Source organism: Ambystoma mexicanum, chromosome 5q, assembly GCF_040938575.1.
Source record: "Ambystoma mexicanum isolate Mex_15411 chromosome 5q, UKY_AmexF1_1, whole genome shotgun sequence".
Taxonomy (NCBI): Eukaryota; Metazoa; Chordata; class Amphibia; order Caudata; family Ambystomatidae; genus Ambystoma; species Ambystoma mexicanum.
In genome coordinates, this window is record NC_090933.1 from 100,206,324 (window position 1) to 100,226,182 (window position 19,859).

The 19,859-nt window shown below is 44.0% G+C and overlaps 1 protein-coding gene across 4 annotated transcripts in view; it reads left to right on the forward strand.

Moving 5' to 3' along the window:
* Positions 1-19,859, forward strand: part of NR4A3 (nuclear receptor subfamily 4 group A member 3) — a 225,668-nt gene that overhangs the window by 59,931 nt on the left and 145,878 nt on the right. For all 4 annotated transcript variants that reach the window (XM_069620603.1, XM_069620602.1, XM_069620600.1 and 1 more), the window contains one exon: positions 11,770-11,942. In XM_069620603.1, the coding sequence (XP_069476704.1) occupies positions 11,770-11,942 (173 nt within the window). The remainder of the gene's footprint in view (positions 1-11,769; positions 11,943-19,859) is intronic.

Genomic DNA, 19,859 nt, shown 5'->3' on the forward strand with positions numbered 1-19,859 from the left:
GAGCGGCGAGTTCCCATGAGAAGGTTGTGCAAATGGCAAAGAGAAGGAGAGTTAGTGAGAAAGTGCAGAGCAGAAACATGAGCCAGGGGAAACTGGAGTAATGGAGTGACAGCGGTTAGTGTCCAGTTACTAAAGATATCTTAGTGGCCAGAAAGTAGTAGCATGAGGCATTGTTGTCAGGGTGGTGTTCTACGGTAACTAAGTTAAACAGCATAACCAGGTAAACGGTGAGAGAGTCAGTAGTTAGGGCATTGGAGAGCTAGATGGAAAGACGTGAGTCGGAATTATGTAGAATGGTCTGTTGTTGGATATGATCAGGAGCGATAAGGGAGTGCAGTGATCGGGGATAGGGGGAAGCAGTTGGAATGCATCTGAGGGATGCCTTGTTAATGGACCAGATCAAGTAATGATAGTCCAAATAAGCAGCCTGTATCATTAGTCGATGGGAGCAGGGAACAGGCCAGAACAAGCAGACAAGAGCAGCAAACGGCACATCCGCAACACAATGTGCAAGTGCCAAGATGGTCGCCTGTGGTTGTATTGAATTTCTAAGTGCCCAAGCAGTTATGTTGGGTGTTCAGCAGTCAGCAGAAAAGGGGAGCCAATTACTTGACCCCGTAGGCACTGGCCTTGAGGCCCTGGTGGCTGCTGTTCCCAGTCTCATAATGATCAGATCTGGATGTAGCAAAAAGGGATACCTGAATAACTATGACAATATGTATATTACCCCTACATCCATCCCCTTTCCACCATATTGATGGATGCCTTGTCCTACCGGGACCGGACCAGAACATTTTTTGCACTGCAGTAAAATCTTTCCTTTTAAATTAATGCACGCTGGATTTGCTGGGTATACTTGCCGAGGCTGACTCCGCCCACATGCCTCACTCCCCAGTCCTATTTACCGCTCAGCGGGAATAGACGCCTTGCACCTGCTGCTACAAATATTCTTTTGGTCGCTACTTTCCATTATTTTTCTTTTTGCTGCATGTTAGCCTGCCTCACTGTCACACCCTGCATATGCTGGTTATAATTGGATTTTCGTTCCTGCGTCTATTGCGGCACAAAGTTCCCTTCTTCGGATGCCGATAGCATCTGCCTGCGGTTTTTGGGCCCTTCCCACCACTGGGACTCTTGTTTGGCCTGCACAGAACTCAGTTACAGGGAATTGCGACGCTGGCTGAGTCGTTGGCAAGCCGTCTTCAGTGACTCCCCTCCCTGCCAGATTAAGGACTTTGTCAGAGATGGAAGGGTCAGATCTTCGTGCCCCGCACAGGTACGTTCTATTCTTTTTCAAGCAGCCCACCCAGGCGATTCCTTCCCTGTGATCATTTTGTGTGGGAGGGACATGTCTGGTCCTGCTAAACATACTGGGGATGGCTCCAAAGCCGTAATGGCGGCTACCGACTTCCGGGTTGAGGGCTCTACGGAGCCTATTACCGACCAACCAGTCGAGGCCTCTTCAGGGCCTGTTGAAGCGGCTACCGACTTCTGGGTCCAGGGCTCCTCTGGGTCTGACACCAGGCAACCGCCTAAAGGGGCGGGAGTTACTGGTGGTATTTCCAACAAAGATACAGCAGTACCTCCCGGATGTTGGTCAGAGACTACACAAACTGCTGAGGGTAGTCATAGCCCTTTGCCGCGGGCACCAGGTTGCTGGACAGTAGCCCTTGTGTGCCTACCAAAGCTGTCCATGTGTACGGCCTTAAGATGGCAGAGAGCCACGATGACTCCTCAAATTCCAAAATGGCAGACCCCAAGAAGATGGCACCTTCTGGGCGGAAAAACCTGGGGCCAAGGACCACTATTTGTTGGCTCCTGGGCCACACCAGAAACAGAGCAAGATGACTGGCTAGTCCCTATTTCTTCATCCCTTGGTGAGCTGGCAGCCAGATCCACCTCAAATCTACAAGAATCTCCAATTGCCTTACCATCAACCGCCTCACATGAGGCATTCATACTGAGATAGGCATGGACTCCGTCGCAGTGGAGCACATCCTACCCATCCTTTGTCCTTGTAGGACTATCAGCCACCACAACTGTACTGGATCCCTGTAGTACTGGTCAATAGGATGCCTGCTCCCCCCACAATGACCTACACTTGGACACCTATGACCTTGTCTTCAGCGACTGCTGCGCAAGAGGACATTTTTATTTTGTATAGATTCCAGACTCTCATGAGATTAGGCACAATGGTAGAATATTTCAAGGAGTAGATACGTGAGCTGATGCCTCAGTCACTAGTGCCTCCCGCTCCTGCCCCACTGCCAGCACCACTCCTGCTGCTGCCGCCTCTTTCCCTTTTTGGCACACAGGCCCCAGCTCTGTCACATCTCAGCTCGATCTCACCGCCACAGCTGGCAGCCCCATATCCTGTACCGCCTCTGCCTGCAGTTCTGCCTCAACCTACTCCATCATTGAAAGCCCCAACCGCAGCCCCATCTTCAGAGAAGTCAAAAGAGGGGGCCTTTGCCCCTACAGACACAGTTCCTCAGGACACACAAAAAACAGGCACTGGTACCGATACAGAAGAGGAAGTCTCTCATTCTGTCAAGGCTTTCTACGAAAGGATGATATGTTGACCGAATTCCTGGGTGTGCTTCAGCCGGAAGAGCCCCATCCAAAGGCTGGTGTGCTGTCTGAGATATTAACCCTCCGCTCCTCGAACAGATCAGGGTTACCACTCCAGAAGTACCACTGAGGCATTGAAGCTATGGGAAAAGTCTCATTCCCGACAGCCGACAAACAAGGAGTTGGAGGCCAGGTACCGGCCCCTTCTGTCTGAAAAGCTGTTCCTATCCTCTCAACCACTGTCACACTCTTTTGTGGTGGTGTCAGTGGCGTTGTTCACTAAGACTTCTGACTCCGGTGCCGCAGAGTCATCCTCGGCCCTTCTGAGCAAGGAAGACAAACTTCTTGAGGTTTATAGGAAGGTCTACTCCACAAGTTCCTCTCTTGGAAGGGGCCCTGTAAGTTGCCCTCATTTCCACTGGGAGAGTGAGCGAGTAACAGGCATTCTCGGCTTCAGAACATTATACATTCTTTCGCAAAGGCAAGGTTGTGCTGCACACACACACACCCGGCCTTCCTACCCAAAGTGGTTTCCTCTTTCCATATTAATGAGGAGGAAGTCCTGGCAACGTTTCTTCCGCAACCGCAATCCTCGGCAAACTCTACCTATCACGCTTTAGATGTCCATAGGGCACTCAAGTTTTACCTTCACAGGACCAAACTGTTTTGAAAATCTGATGCTACCTTTGTCACCTATGGGGTACACAACCCAGGCAGTCAAGCATCGAAGGCCACTATCGCTTGATGGCTTGTATCTGCCATTAACTATTGTTATTCCTCTCAGAAGATGACTCTGCCTAAGGGCATGTATCTGCACAGTGAGGGCAAAGGCCACTGCGGTAGCTTTCTGAAGCCATGTCCCATGAGACGTCATCAGCAGGGCTCCCACATGGTTCACACTGTCAGCCATTTGCACGCACTATTGTCTGGATACCAGTTCCAGGTCTGATGACATATTTGATCAGACAGTCTTGGGAAATCTGTTTACTCCTAGTTACACAGCCTCAATCCATGCGTTTTCCATGCTACAAAATCTCCCAACAGGAGGAAAGGGGACGGGACATAGGTGTAAGAAACTATTACTCCCCTAGTGACTACTGTACTCCTAGACCACAGTCCTCTTTCCTCCATAAGACCCTTCCTTTATCCTCCCATCAAGTACGTTCAGTTAGGCATTGTAGCTGACAAGCGGAGAAAGGTCTGGTGTGTAAGGCATATGGGCCGAGTCAGCATGGGCAGTCACACCCAACACGCCCTGTGTGCATTAATTTAAAGGGAAATTATTTTATTGCAGCACAAAAAGGCTCCGGTCCCATCCCCGTGGGACGAGGTATCCCATTAGTATGGAGGAGAGGGCACTATGGACTAGGAGTATAGCAGTCACTATGGTGAGTAACTGTTTCTAACTACAAGGTTAGTATAGTAAGAGTACAGTTAGAAAGTTATGGAAACGGGCTACAGAGAGTTGCAGGCAAGTTACATAAGATCATTCTTAGTGGTGTATTAAACATTATCGTCTATCCTCATTATAATACTACTATAAAAATGAGATTGAAGCACCAGGGTGCTTTGACAGCTTCTACATGAACTTAGCTCTACATTTCTGACTTAGACCAAGCCTTTATTACAGCAGGCTATTTTCTTCCCAAAATATCATCTCTGTGTGTGCATTGGCTTGCATACAGCCTCCTTACCCCTCTCTGTCTTGAGCCGGACCTCCTCAAGTTTTGGAAATTCCTCAAGACCTTCCTCTTTTCTTCCTCTTTCTCCCTCCCTATCCCATGCTAAACTCTTTCTCCTCTCTCCTGCTTCCTTCCTCCTTCATCATACCCAACTGTGCTCAGTTTTGGGCACTGGTTGCCTGGTGCTCCTCCAGAGCATCACATGTCCCAGGCTCCCCCACCAGTCCTACACTTGCCTGCGGGCCTCTGCACTCTGCCTCACACTTCTGCACTCGGAATACGTTCCATGTTAGGGGCATCCTCTCTGCAGTTAACCCAGGCCCCTGATGGTCTGGGCGCACTTGTTCCCCCTCCCTCGCACATCCTGTCTGCACACTTGCACAACCTTCAATGCACTAGGGCAAGCAAGATCGTTTGTCCTGTCCTCCCTCTGGCCTTCCTCCCTAGCTTGGTTGCGCTTGAAACACTTGTGAATAGGTGCATTATTGATGATAACGTATCATAAATCAATTTGAATGTCGCCAGGCCTAATAGGATAGTTTATTGCCTGTATGTCCCCCTCCTTCTATCCACACTCCTTGTCATACACTTGTACTATCTGACAAGCTGTTAGGCCTAGCACAGCAGCTTATTGATTGTATGCTCTTTCCTCCTCCCCCTTCTCTCCTTCTGGCTTGTTTTGCACTTGTACTAGTAGAAATGCCTCAGGCCTAGTATGCTAGTTAATTTTGATTAGCTCATTCAGAAACATCAAGGTCTAAGAAAGATAACTGTAATCCTTTGTTCCCTGCCCGCTTGAAGCACTTTCAAGCACTTCACTTATGTATAAGCGCTTTACAAATAAACAATTACAATGGCATTCTTATGATAGATTACACCCCATTGGTCTCCAAAGAGGATTGGATTTGCTAAGAACGTATCTAAATAAGAATGAGCTTGAGCTAAACATTCACACAATAAATATCATTAATTTCTCTAGTAAGAAGAAGTGGCCCTTGCACGTTTGGCACTTTGAGGGGTTGAGAATTGATCAAGTTAAGCAGGTTACCTACTTAGAATTCCAAATCTATGATAAAAACAGTCATCTGTTATTATAAGCCTACTTAAGGATTAAGATGCTCCTTTTAGTTGCACAAATGGGGTATATCCGTCAAAGATACTGTTGCTTTTACTTTATTCCTTAAATAAAATTCTATAATGGTAAAGTGATTTCTAGTCAAACATATGGTTCAGTACTTTGACATTTGTCAGCTTGGACATTTTTGTCGAAATTTGAGGGTTTGCTGTGGAGGGCAGTTCTCCATTTACAAAACTGGGTACCTGTCTCAGTAATACGGTTTGAATTCGGCTTAAACTCCTTAAGATCTCAAATTCATTGGAACCTGTTTTCATTTATACTCCAAACGTTTGTCTCCTAAAACACACTTGTTGTCGATTAGCATTCTTGTTGGGAGTCTGGGCAATGCATGCGGCTGAATGCACTTACAGCCACTTGTAAAGCCTTACCAGCTGATTTAATTATCGATTCTATTGACTGTCCTAATTAGGTCAAATGAACATTGTGGGAATTTCACTGGATTAACACTGATGACGCTCTGGCCAGTTATAAGCTATCATATGGGAAGAGACAAATTGGGATTTTTATCTTGCTCAATTTCCCAAGTTTATACCTTAGAGAAACATTTCTAAGGTTACAAATGAATATCCAGCATTGTGGAGAAATAGTGAACATTGAAATTTGCAAACCGGGTCAGTCAGAATCTTGGAGACACTTACTAGGAAAATGTCCGGGTACTTTTCAAAATTGTCTGCTATTACTGAGTCCCTTTATCAATTCTGTGGACTCTTTAACATCAAACTGGTTTTGGCATAGAATGTCTTTAGGGAATCTTACTAAACTGACCCAGGCTGTCTCCAAACTAATCAAAATGATTTTAGATAACAATGTTTAATGTTGATTGAGGATATTGTCATTTCAACTTGTTTATCCGGTGTGACTTTGACAACTATTGATTCTTTTTAAACAATCAGTTGCTATGACTCTTATTTGTTGTTAGGTCTGACTTTAATTGTTTACTTGTGAAAGGTTTTATAAAACCAGAACACAAGTTAAAAAAAGATCATTCCTATATCTAGTTAGATTATTACACAGTTATGTTGATGTACGAATAACATTTTCTGTTTATATTATTTGGGTATGAATTCCTCATTATGAGTTTGGCGGTAGTTCAGTGATAATTCCGATGAACTACCGCCAAACTCATTTACCGCTACTGCCACTTGGTCCTGTGGACATACTGCAGGATTACAAGTGGCGGGATGGCTGTGTAAATCCCAATTTTTGGAGTCCGTAGTACTCCATGGGGATTTCAGCAGAATTACCTCAGGTGGTAGTTCTGCCATGGTAATTCCAATGAAAAGCAGCAATACGGTGGCAGATTCACCTCCAGCTTTGTTCTGGAGGTAAATTCTCCACCGCACTGCCAATCTCGTAGTTTGGCAGTGTGGGAATGCAGCAGTAACTGAATTACCGCCACATTCCCGCCAATGTTTACTGCAACAGCGACCTCATAATGATCCCCTTTTCTTTACCAGCATACAAAATTACCTTTTGAAGCAAAACGTGTATCATGTTCTTCTTTATTACGGAACAGCAAACAAAGAAAGTTATCAATTATCACATCTTACCATTCTGTCCACTCACTCTTATTACATCACCACATCCAAAACCTTTTTTTTGGACATACTGTGACACGATCAGAGACCTGACCACGTTAAGAGGGGATGGAGACCCTCTCAGCCTGGGATGGGAGACCTATCATGGGAATTTCCAGAGCCAGTCCTGCTCCATAAGCGGGATGTGGGAGTTGGGAGGGCTCTAGTCCCTTTCCCTTCTTTTTTTACCTGCATGTATGAAATGAATATCACTGTTGATCACCCCATACCTGCACTGCCCAATCATGGCCAGTTTCTTTCTGTTTGTTCCATAGGACTACCAATACTAGCAGCCCCAGTGGTGGAACAGCCAACAAACAACTTGATATAAAGAGGAACAGAGAAGAGAACGGGACACCGAGCACGGCATGCAGCAGCCTGAACAAACCAGGCTGCTACACAACCTGCACCAGCACAATTCCAGCGCTAGCCAATGCGTTTAGCACTCCCATGGTTTGCATGCTCAGAGATATTGCACTCACATGTGGGGGGCCAGCGGACGTTATCCACAATAAGTCGGCATCTCTAACCAGCCAGAAAACCCCCACGCGAACTGGACCATTGAACGCTGTAGGCCGCCATTGCCTCAGACAGATGGACCTGCGCGCGAGACAGGGATGGGGCTTACAACCCCTTTGCTATGTTTTCTTGCCTGTAACACCGCCCCAGGGAAAAGGTTAGTCAGCAATTGGCTCTGGGAACCAGCTATGGGAGAGTGCCAATGGAGGGGGAAGAGGGAGGATAAAAGGGGGGACAGGAAGCAGGAATATGTGGGTTATTCAGGCGAGATCAAGAGAGGAGAACAACGACAAAGAGACCAGGTAGAAGAAGAAGGGAGCAGAGGAGTGTGGAGGAGAATTGTTGAATAAGTGTCCAAGATGAGGAATTTGTTGGTGGGAGAAAGTGGTACTTGTGTTTGAGTGTGCGTGCAAGGTGAGTGAGTGAGATTAATAGAGAGAGTAGAGAGTGAATGAAAAGGTTACTGGGGAAGTGAGGGGAAGCTGACTGTGGGAGAAGGTGTGTGTGGAGTGAGAGTGGTAGTGGTTTAGAGAAGGGAGAATAATAGTTTGGAGAGCAGAGGAGAGTAATTGTAGTATGGCGAGGGGGGAGTAGTAGTAGTGTGAAGAGGAGGAATGTACTAATGGTGTTGAGAAGGGAGAGAGTAAGATCGGATGGTGGAGGTAGGTAGTGGAGAGAAAAACAGTGGCGGGATAGAAAATTAAGTGTGAGGGGGAGTGAAGAGAGACAGTGGGGTGGAGAAGTAGGAAGGAGAGTAGGAGGAGGAAAACGATAGGGATTCAGAGACGTAAGCAGAGGAACATCAGGGTGGAAACTTAGATAAGGGCACACCTATATTGGTCCCAAAGGGTGTTTAGATGGAGACAGCGTTTGCCCTTAGACCATCACCAACAGATAGACGTCTTCATAGATAGTAGGTGTTAACAATCTCTAGTGACAAGCCTGTTGTTTAGGGACACTTTGGCTAGAAAGGAAATGGCCTGCCCTAGATGTGAGAGAGAGAGAAGGAACGACTGCTCTTAGTGAGCCCCTTCACGATAAAAAAAACCTTAAAGTGTATTTGAGTGTTGGTGTGTTCTAAATGCCATCAGTGACAGTAATCACACCCAATATTTTCAGTCAATTAATGAAATGTTTATTTCGGATAGAAATATATCCATAAAACGACGATAAAAAAAAAAAGATCATAAAATACAATTGATCAGTTAATCAAAAATTACAATAAAAATCAGATTATTTTTTACTTGACGAGGAAAAGTGTTAAAAACATCTAAATGGTTCCTTCTAATTTGTTCCTTCTATACAATGCTTGTCTTAAGTAAGATAGTAAGCCATGCAATGCATGGGGACTCTGCCCATAAAAATAATAATAAGGCAGGACGACAATGTCTTAAACCGAGTTCATTGAGAATGGGTTACAGGAATCATGCACATATGTCTGCATAAGCCGGGCAAATAAGTGGAAAGTGTAGTAAATTCTCTTCTGTTACGAGGCATAGAGGGCATTACATTTCCAACGATTTACAGGTCCGAAATGCTATTACTGCTCTAAGTGATAAACAGTTGAATCAGGCTTTTGTTATGATGTTATGTTCAGAAAAGTTCTTAGCCCATAAAAGATAGTTTTGTATCAAACCACAGGAGATTATCACATGGTTCTGGTTAAATGACTTTGTTAGTTTACTTGATTATCGACTATCTCGAATGTAAGTCATTAGACGCCGACCTTTAGTTGGATTGCCACAGTGCAAATCAAAGTAACCAGTGCTGTAAAAGTGTACAGAGGATTTATTTTTTCCAGATACATTTAATATGTTGGAACCAAGGGACCAACATGTCTCCACTTTTAGCCAACAGTGCTTGCAAGATTATGTGAGTTAATTCAGCTTTGGGATTTCTCCATAAGCGGAGTCAGTGCAAAACCTCTGTAGAATAAGATTGTTTGTTATAAAATCTAAACCCAGTTCCAAATGGACATCATAATTTGAAGCCAACCGTGGCAGTCCAAGCACTTTAAGGAAAGTATTTTCTGCCACTTGGAGGTCTGACAAATTCGTAAAGCCCCACAATGAGGTGCCGTATTTAACGACAGTGGCTGCTTTACATTTGGAGACTTGAAGAATAAGATTCATCGGCTGTTTCTTTAACATTCTCCTAAATCTATCAACCCTACCTAGTGCTTGCTTAAAGTGATTAGTTTGTTTATAGTTGTGCCGCCGTGACTTTTGTCGAGAATTGGGTGCCTAAGTAATCATGTTCCTCAACTTGTGGAATTACTTTATTATTGCTGTGCACAGTTAGAAATTTTGAAGATCTGAGGTGAAGTTTACTGCTGATTTCATGCATTAACCTAAATCTCTGTCATTCATAACTTCGGTATGTGGCGTAATAAGACGCTGTAGTGCATTTGAAGTACGGGCGATAAGGAGCATATCATCGACATAGACCAATGGCAGGAGTTTTAAGGTTCTTAATTTGGGAATATCAGCACCCATCTGCATTAAGACTTTGACGCAAAACATGCATGTACAGTGAAAACAACAATGGGTCAATACACCGCCCTGACAGACACAAGAGTTAACCTCAAAATATTTTGAGCAATGACCAAGATTCCCACTTCTCACAAATGCCCTTGTGTATTGGGAAGATTAATCAGCAGGTCCAGTAGTATTTCCAGACATTAGTACCCGGCGCGCTCTGTACACCGGGAATACTACGTGTGGATTGGCTCTTTTCCGAGCCATACCACATGGTATTCCCGTGTACGTTAGTGCATCCCATGCGTGCCGGGTACTCAGTTCCCGTTGAGGGGCGTAGCAGCCCCTTAGCCAATGAGGATGCTCAAAACAGGGCAATCCCCGCTCCGAGCCTCCCCATGGTTGGAGGCTGCCTTCGTCCCCCGCTGGGGACTCGGGTAAATTGTTTTTTCCTCCACCCTCCTCCCCCGCCGCAAACTATCCCCTGCCCACCCTCCCAACCCCACTTACCTTCCTTTTTCTTCTTTTCTTGGGAGCGAATGTGCTGGGAACACTTCTGTTCCCAGCGTGTCCACTCCCGATGGCCACCATGGAAAGGGAAAACGGACTACGTTTTCCCTTTCCCAGTGGCCATTTGTTCCCCTTTTTTCCCCTTTTTCTTCTGTTTCGAAACACTGCCGCGTTTTGAAACAGAAAAAAATGCCATTAGTACCCCGGTTTAATGGGCCGGGGTACTAATGGCTATAAGACCCTCAGTGGTGGGCCAATACAGGCCATAGTTACAGGCTACGCTCGGGCCTGTAACTATGGCCCTGGGGGCATTAGGTGGGGCGGTATTGGCCCGCCGCCTCAGGTCTTATTGCCACAGTGTAATGACCAGAGCACAGCCCACATTTTTGCTCGGTGCACTTTATCAAAGGATGTGTTAAGTCCAATATTTTCACTTCACCTCCGATTAGGTACTTAAATTGGGTGTGTAACTGTGCAAATATATATATGTTTAATTCAACTGTATCATGTTACGGTTCTTTAAGGTTCATATTATTTTTTGCAAATGTTTTTCTAAAAGCAGTATATGGGGTAAGAAATCATTTTCCTGCTTTTCCTCAGAAAAATATTGGAAATGGTCCCACATTTGGCCACCTACTAAATGAGGCGGAAATAGAGGAGACATGTGGAAGATGGTTCCCTGCACTTTTCCAGCACATCTGCCTCATTCTACTGTCAGTTGTGCATACATTGGGGTCCTACACCACGCATTAAATTGTTGCATCATTCTTATCCAATTGCTGCTTGTTTTTCTTGCATCTAGAAAATGTAGCCACATTTGGAATCAGTAAAGCAATGAGCGACTCTATGTTTTTCATGGCCGCCATTGCTGTAGATCTCTTTTGTGCACATCAGGGCACTGTTGAGATCATGTCAGACTCACTGTGTGTGTGTGTGGTAAGAGGCACGCAAACCCAAATGGACCTTAGGTGCCTCTTTATCTTACTGCACAAATGCAGTAACTCCTTGATGCATCCCCACAATGGGGGATTGGGGGATTGGACTAGAATCAGTGGGAGAATTGCATGGAAATGTATTCCTCCCAGTGATTGATCTTTGCTCATCAGAATAAGCCCTATAGTATTCTACTTGATTTGAACTCTGCTTGGTTATACAAGAAATGTGCCCTACTCTGTCAATTAGACAAATGTTGAACATCTGATGAACATCATGCTTTCAGTCAACCTTTTTTCAGTTATCACATTTTATAACCATCTATGTTTATATTTTAATACTAAATCTTTTCTATTTCTCAGTTGTCCGTACAGATAGCCTGAAAGGTAGGAGAGGTCGCCTACCTTCGAAACCAAAGAGCCCTGTGCAACAGGAACCTTCACAATCCTCTCCATCCTCACCCCCAATCAGTATGATGAATTCACTGGTCCAAGCATTTACAGAAAATACACCGACAGATTTGGATTATTCCAGAGTAAGTGTGTATTTTTTTCAGCATTGTTCCATTGGGCAGTGCTCGATTGTTTTATACATGCTGTATGCTGCCTGGAATACTTAGTAATAATGTGTATTGTTAGTCTAAGAGTTGCATTCCATTCTATTTAGGAATCAAACCATTCAATATAAAGTGAAGGTAATTTTCCAAATGGTACACAGCACCATAGTGGTCTTGCATTTGTCAGTAAATCATCCAAAATTAGTCCTATGCTCTACTTTGGTCTATGGGTTCAATTTATCAGAGCAGCCCCTCAAGCCAGAATATCCATATCCACATCAATCAACATTGATAGTCTCTAACTGTAGCCTTAACCAAAATATAACCCATTCTAGAATGAAAAGTAAAGATGGCACTCACACACTGACTCATTTTCTGTTGTACTCTAAATATGTGTTTATGCCATTCGCCCCTTTTTAAAAAATCATACTCCTATATAGAATATTTCAACCTCTCTAGTTATCTATTTCATACTTTTAGTTTCAACTTCAGCCTTTGGTTCTTTCTCAGGACCATGATGTTAGATTTATTTGACTTCATTTCAAGGTGATAGGCATAGCTCAAATGCATGGCTCCAGGTGATTTCATCTGACTAAGGAATCACGAGCGCATCATCCACAAAAGAAACAGCTTTGTTTTCCTATTTTTAATAGATGCCACATCATATGTCACACTCTGCTACAGTTTTTCTAAAATACTGATGAATTGAAAATGAATATGAGGAACTCCCACCCAACCTTGCTTCACTCCTTTTGATACTGGGAAGGAAACCGTACACTGACTAGAGTAACCAAAGCTAACTCAGCTCTGGTCTACTGAGTAAAGTGTAGTAATGCTAACAAGCAAGCTACTTGGCAAACCAGTGTTCTACAGTGCCTGTCATAGCTTCCTTCAGTCAATGGCTGAATGTAGATCCATTCCATAAAAGCTTTGTGAACACACTACCCTTTAGTATCCCTACACAATGCAGGCTATAAATGTTATATCAGACACCCACCTGCCTTTAAACACACACAGCCCCCTTCCGCCTCTGAAATCCTAGTCTGCTTCATGCTATAACATTGTTATCCAACGCAACCTACCATAGATTATTTTCCCAAAAACCTTAGCTTGGGAATTCAAAAGTGTTATTGGTCTAAAACAACCTGAGCTTCATCTGGTCCCTGAAACAATCTCTCTCAGTTCACACAAAGGGGGAACGAGACATGTGGATGCAATGCTATTGAAGATTGCCCAAAGCGGTTACTAGATCATGAGTTCAGCTTTAGCCGATTCTGCCTGGGCATGATCCAGATATGTCACCGCCCCTTTTTTTCGATAGGTTCCTGCTTAAAATTCTTTCAAGGAATCAGTTCCATTGGTAAGGCTTTGGTTATTAACAAATTACTCTTAAAACTCTGGTAATTGCTCTGGGCAACCCCCCAGACCATCCTTCTACACATATCAGGCCATTGCAGAAATGGGAAAGACCATATGCAAATCAGACGTGGTTGCTCCCCCAAATGGCCAGTGCAGCCCAAACTACTAGGTCACATCCATTCTGCACAAGACCACAAGCAACTCCAGACATATTTAGGCCTTGTTCGGCATCATCAGTGAGGTGTAGCTTGGGTCTCTAGGTCCACCAGGCAAGGGACCCATATCTGGGCATACCCATCCCACTCAGAGTGACAAGCTAAAACAAAGAGGTGATGGCTGGAAGGTTTAGAATTCACCTGAAACCTCTTGCAATTGCTCTGGGCAACCCTACAGATGTCTTTCTTCACCTGTCAAGCCATTACAGAAAACGGTGTGTAAGGTTACCCAGAGCAGCGCCAGTGGTTTAGATTTATTCCAAAGCTTCCACTCATCACTTTTTTTAATTTTGTTTAGTCAAATAGATCCCTTGGTCCACAGTGGAGCTTAACATGCCCATTCCAATTTGTGTCATTAGTACCATTCTGTAGGGTTTGTGCTTCTGCTTTTTCTCTATCTACTGTCCTCCAGAAGGCCATCTGGTCGGTATTTAGGGTCGCGTCCTGGAGTGCTTCCCATTGTGCATGTTGGAACTTGGCCTTTTTAATATTTTGTGTTTCTTTATATTTTGCCCTTCACACCCTAAGACACTGCAATCACATTTAATAGCTACACAAACTTGCTTCTTGATCTGCCTGCATATATCACTGCCTCGCTCAGTTTATGTAAAGTGTGTGCTAGAACTCACTCTCCAATTATCTCATTTGGATGGGTCACTGGGGTTATTGGGGGCATTAAACAAGTGTATTAGGATTTACTCACATACTTGATATATTGCACAAATTATGGTTAATTTCCACTATTGCTCTGACCCTGATATGTTTGCTTGCCTCATGATGTTTCATCAGCATTTCTTAACCCCCTCCAGTCTTGCAATTCAATGTATTTGAGTATTAATAAAGAAGAAAATACAAAATGAATCAACCCTCTCTTCAAATGAGTTGGGGCTATATTTCTCAAAATAGGCGTACCACTCTGCTTCTCGTTTGCCTTTCTCACCCATTCTTGCTGTGCATACAGATAGGGTTGTTTCTAAGCTTAACCACCGTAAGCTTAGAATAACAAAGGTTTGAGGTGTCGACAAAATTGCAGGTGTTTTTTGCTATGTCTCAGACTAACTCGGGGGTCATTCCAGAACTTACTAGCAGTCCCCGACAAAGCCCGGCCTCAACCCTGCACAGACTAAACTTGGGAACCACAACCAAACAATCGTTGCTGGAGTAGAGAGCCCTGGCTGGAATATAGGGCAACATCTTCTCCAGATGAAGTTCCCCTCCTTGCTGATAGTAGGCCCGGTGAATCAAGCACAAGGATTTAGAGACTATCCTTTTTTTCCACTGGCAGCCAGTGAAGAGATCTCAAAACTGCTTGTGTGGGAGCCATAAGTAGTGGCAGTGGCCACCCGAGCCGCCAGATTCTGCAACAGCTGAAGTCGATGGATCAGACTTATGGGCTGGGCTAGATACAACGCATGGCACTAATCTAGGCGGCTGGTAACAAGAGAGGTAACTACTGCCGGATGAAGGTGAGCTGATAAAAAAGGCAAAACCCTGCGAAGCACCTTCCATAAGAAGTGACCTGTTTTGCAAACTGCGCTCACCTGAGGAGCCATTGAGAAAGAATATGAAAGATAAACCCCAAGATTTTTCACTAAAGTCATTGGAATGGGAAAATCAACCAGAGTAGCCAGCAAAAAAGAAGGAGACCAAGAACCTAGATCAGAAGAAACACCCACCACCAGGACCTCAGTCTTATCCCTGTTAAGTTTGAACCAGTTGTTGCTCATACAGCCCATCATGGCCCCCAGGCACTCACACAAACGGGATGACACTTCAGCCCGGTCAAAATCTAAATGGACCAGGATCTGTGTGTTGTCCGCATAAGAGTAGCACCTGAAGCTGTGAGAACGGATTAACCCAACCAGGGGCTGAACATAGATGTTAAATAACATCGGGGACAAGGCGGATCCCTGAGGGACACCACAAGATAGCATATAAGAGGGAGAAAGAAAAGGAGGCAAGGATAGTGATTGGCCCAGCCAGTCAAAAAGCAGGTGAACCAGGCCAGGACAGCACCCGAGAGGCCATCTGAGGCTAGGCGGGGCAGAAGAATGGAGTGGTCAACAGTGTCAAAAGCCAGTGACAGATCAAGCAATATCAGGGCCCCCACTCTCCTTTGTCAACTAGCCTGGCCAGATCATCAACAACAGATACCAAGACACTCTCGGTGCCCCTCCAAGGCCAAAAGCCAGACTGAAAGGGGTCAAGCTAAGAAGAGGTCTCCAGAAAAGAAGAAAGAAGTGGAGATACCAAATCCTCAACAAGTTTCATAAAGAAATGGAGCAAGGAAATAGGACAAAGGTTTGCCAGAACAAAAACATCCATGGACAGCATTTTTAAAAGAGGAACCACAATGACTGTTTGAGCTCTCCAGGGATATATCCTGATTGACAGGATAGGTTAACAACTTGCATATTCCAAGATATAATTTCCATCAGGATGTCCTTCAAGACACTAAGCAGAACAGGGTCAGAAGGAGCCACAGATTTTATCTCATGTATAGCCGTATATACGGCTTGTTGGAAAATAAAGTAAAGATTAACCAACTGGAAACAGCCTGCTGACCGAGATTGTCTGGGATCAGAGGGGTAGTGATCTGATTCAATTGGATATGATGATGTAAATCCTCAATCTTAGTATCAAAGACGTTAGCAAGGGCTGCTACCGGCATAAATCGCAGCGTGTATGAGAAGGATTTAACTACCGCAAATAACTCCTTAAAGCGGTTAAGAGCAGTTTCAAACTTTTGTGTGAAAAATGTCTGCTTGGCCAGCTGAATAGCTGTGTGATAACTCTTAGAAAGTAGGCCAAATGTCACCTTTTCATCAGAGCGGTAAGATGAACTCCACTTAGCGCTCAGCTTGTCTTAGCTCCAATCGGAACCCCCTATGTTCCTCAGAGAACCATGGCTGGGAGGGACGTTTGCGCACCTGAGTATTTTTGAGTGCTGCAAGCGGATTAGTAGCTACAAGAAGCTCCTGGGATAAGGTGGTCAAACCCATAGGTAAACCTGTGGTGCAACTGGCCTTAACCAATGTCACCATCTGTGCACACCCTGCCAGTTTCTCCTTAACACAGCTGCTTGAGATGGCATAACCACATGGGGTGCACCAGACACCAGGAAAGGAACTAAGTAATGGCAAGACCAAAGAACCTGCTAGGATCTGCAGAGAATATCAAGTCTAAAATGCCCCCTTGCTGATGGGTAGACTCTAGAACACACTGGGTAAAACCCAAGTCGAGAAGTGCTTCAAAAAAGTGATGTAACCTTGGAGCATGAGGGAGGTTATACCTAAAATGAATGTCAGCTAATAATATACGGTTACCATATTTAACCTGTAGAGAGGCTGCTAATTCCAAAAAAGCATGCAGAAATCTGGTATACGGTCCAGGGGCACAATAGAGTATTATGAAATGTATAGAATGTGAACCAGACTTCGCCAAGCCAACCAAAAAGGCCTCCATTGCCAAGCCATTGGCTAAAGAGATAATTGAAAAACAGAAACATGCTTTAAAGATAATGGAGCCCCTCCACCTGCTTGGATTGGAAGAAACTCTATCATGATGGAAAATTCTGTAATCCTCCGTAAGCATATCCGGAAACAAAGGAACCAATGTTTCACAGAGCTATGTTTCCGTGAGACACACTATGTCAGGCCTAACATTGCTCAGAAAATCGTATACGTGATCAGCAACCAGAGAGCGAGTGTTATAGAAATAGGTACTTAATACAGGACTGACACTCACAGCCAAAGTGTTATTTGCCAAGTCATGCATATTAAAATTAAATGGAAGTATTGTGTTTACCAGAGCCAGCGCCGGCAGTGCAGGACGTGAATATTGAAGTAAGGCAAATCCCCGCCCTCTGGGCAGTCCGTAGCCCGGACGGGCCCAGAGGGTCCTAACTTAGGCGCCACCTAGCCGTGACAGGCTCTCTCCCGCTGCGCATGATCGCTGCGCTGTCTGAATCCCGGTTTTCTAAATATGTACATACTAATACCATAGCCAATCTCCTTGTACTGCCAATAGGCAAATAAGAAGCACTGGCTCCCAGCATTGCGGGAAAAGTCAGAACACAAACAGAGGACTGATAGATTTGAGCGCAAGCCTCAGAGTCCTTGTGAGGGCAGGCACCCTCTGTTACTGGTGCCGGTATACAAGAAATTCATTAAGAATAACTGAATAAAATTAAAATAAAAATACTAAAAATTGTGTGCCTGCACAATATGTGGTGCCCAGTCACACGCCATGGCCTGGGACCAAGCCTGTGCCTGAAAGGAACAAATATTCAATGCAGAAAGGAAAAATACAAATAAAAAAGCATTGGGTTCTATCGCCTTATCGTGTGCATCCGCTGGAGGTCTGGAGAGTTGGAGCTTAAAAGCTCAGAGGCTACCAATTTCCTTGTATTCTTGAGATCATATACTTTGTTAGGTCTAAATAAATACTGTTATTAAAATCCAGCTTGGAAGGAACTAGGGATTTAATTACCATAACCTGGTGTGGAAATGCCAATTAGGGGAAAGGCTTTTTTATTTATTATTTAAAAAAAAAAATCTTTCTTCTGGGGGCCACCGAAACAGCGGTGCCCAACTACTGGGCCCAAGAAAACCCTGGGCAAACTGCAACGCAACTTCAGGAACTCATAGAGATCCCACAAAAATTCCCAAACTGGTACTACACTTGATCTTAACCAAAAGGCAGAGAAGTGATTATTTTCTTATTTTCTTAATCATAAAGTAGCAAGAAATGTTTACCGTCACCACTTCGGGCCATTATCCAAAGGTACTTAAACAGCACAATGGTGTCCAAGTGTTGAGTTTTTCATTTATTGCCAGAATTTCAGTTTTGTTATATTCATATTTTAGAAAATGTAAGTACATCCAGATATTGACAGCAAGGAAACCATCTCTAACATTGACAGACACAGTATCATCACCTTCTTTGAGGTCCACCAATATCTGTGTGTCATCAGCATAATCACAAAATGTTACACTAAATTGGTGTAAGACATCCATAGAGGGCAAAGTTACAGGTTAAGGAGGATAGGTGACAAAGCTGAAACCTGGGAGACACTACATTTTAAGGGATGATGTTGTGAAAAAAAGGACCTTGGTGTATTTGTTTAGTGCAATCCTCAAGAAAAGATTTAATCCAGTCCAGTACAGCACCATGAATTCCCAGACTGCGCAACCTAGTGAGTAGTATTTGATTGTCAACAGTGTCAAACTCTGTTGACATATCAAGTAATATACGTGTGCTTGTTTCCTTTTTATGTATTTTGCCTCATAAATAATGCAGGACTGAAATAGTGATGAGTTCAGTGCTGCGCAGGGTTCTAAAGCCTAACTGAGCACTATATAAGAGGTTTCAAGTTTCCACAAATAGTTTGGAGCTGGGCAACAACAGCCCTCTCCAATTGTTTAATCAGGAAAAGTAATTGGAAGATAGGGCAATAGACAAGTCCTTAGGGTCCAAGAAAGGCTTCTTTAAAAGGAGTTTAATGACTGAACATTTCTAAGCAATGGGGACAGTACAGTTGGATTGTGAAGCATTAAAAAGAGATAAGATCTTGTCAGAGAAGACTGGGATTACATTATAGGCAATTTTGGGTAGTAGTAAATCTGAAGGGGACCCAGAACCTTTAACAGATGTCTGTAAGTAGTTAATGTCTTGGCTGCCAAGCTCAATACGTGAATACAAGTTGCCATGGGATAAAGTGTTCCGTTGTCTAAATCCCGATTGTGCTTGTACCTCACTTAAATTAGTGTGGTTTAGCTCAGATCTGATATTCTCGGTCTTGCCTGTAAAATGGGAGGCCAATTGTTCAACCAGACTTTGAGATGGAGATGGTAGAAACAATAGGTTTGTTGCAAAGCACAGTTATGATCATTTCAACTTGTCTGGCTTTGAGTTGTAGGGGTAATCATTCTGCAGCATGGTTTGTTGGACATGTGTGTGCTGTTATATCTAGATGCAAAATATCAGCAAGTCCATCAGCATGTTTATTAGTGCATGACTTTGAGATGTCATTATAATTGTTTGAAATAAGATCTGAAAAAGTGATGGGGTTGTCGTCTGGAACCCACGTTTCTTGTCAGGAAAAGCACATCAAGATCGTATTCTACAATTAAATAATGTATTAAGAATCTGTTTTTAATCACTGACCTGGCATTTAATAATAGGCACTGAAGGTCTTTTAGAGTTTTCTTTTGTGGGCTACACAACAAGTCTAAAAACGATTGTTCATATGCGTTTATGATGGATTCATTTTTTGACAATGGGATAGAGTGGTATAAATCAAACGGTTTTGGCGGCAGAT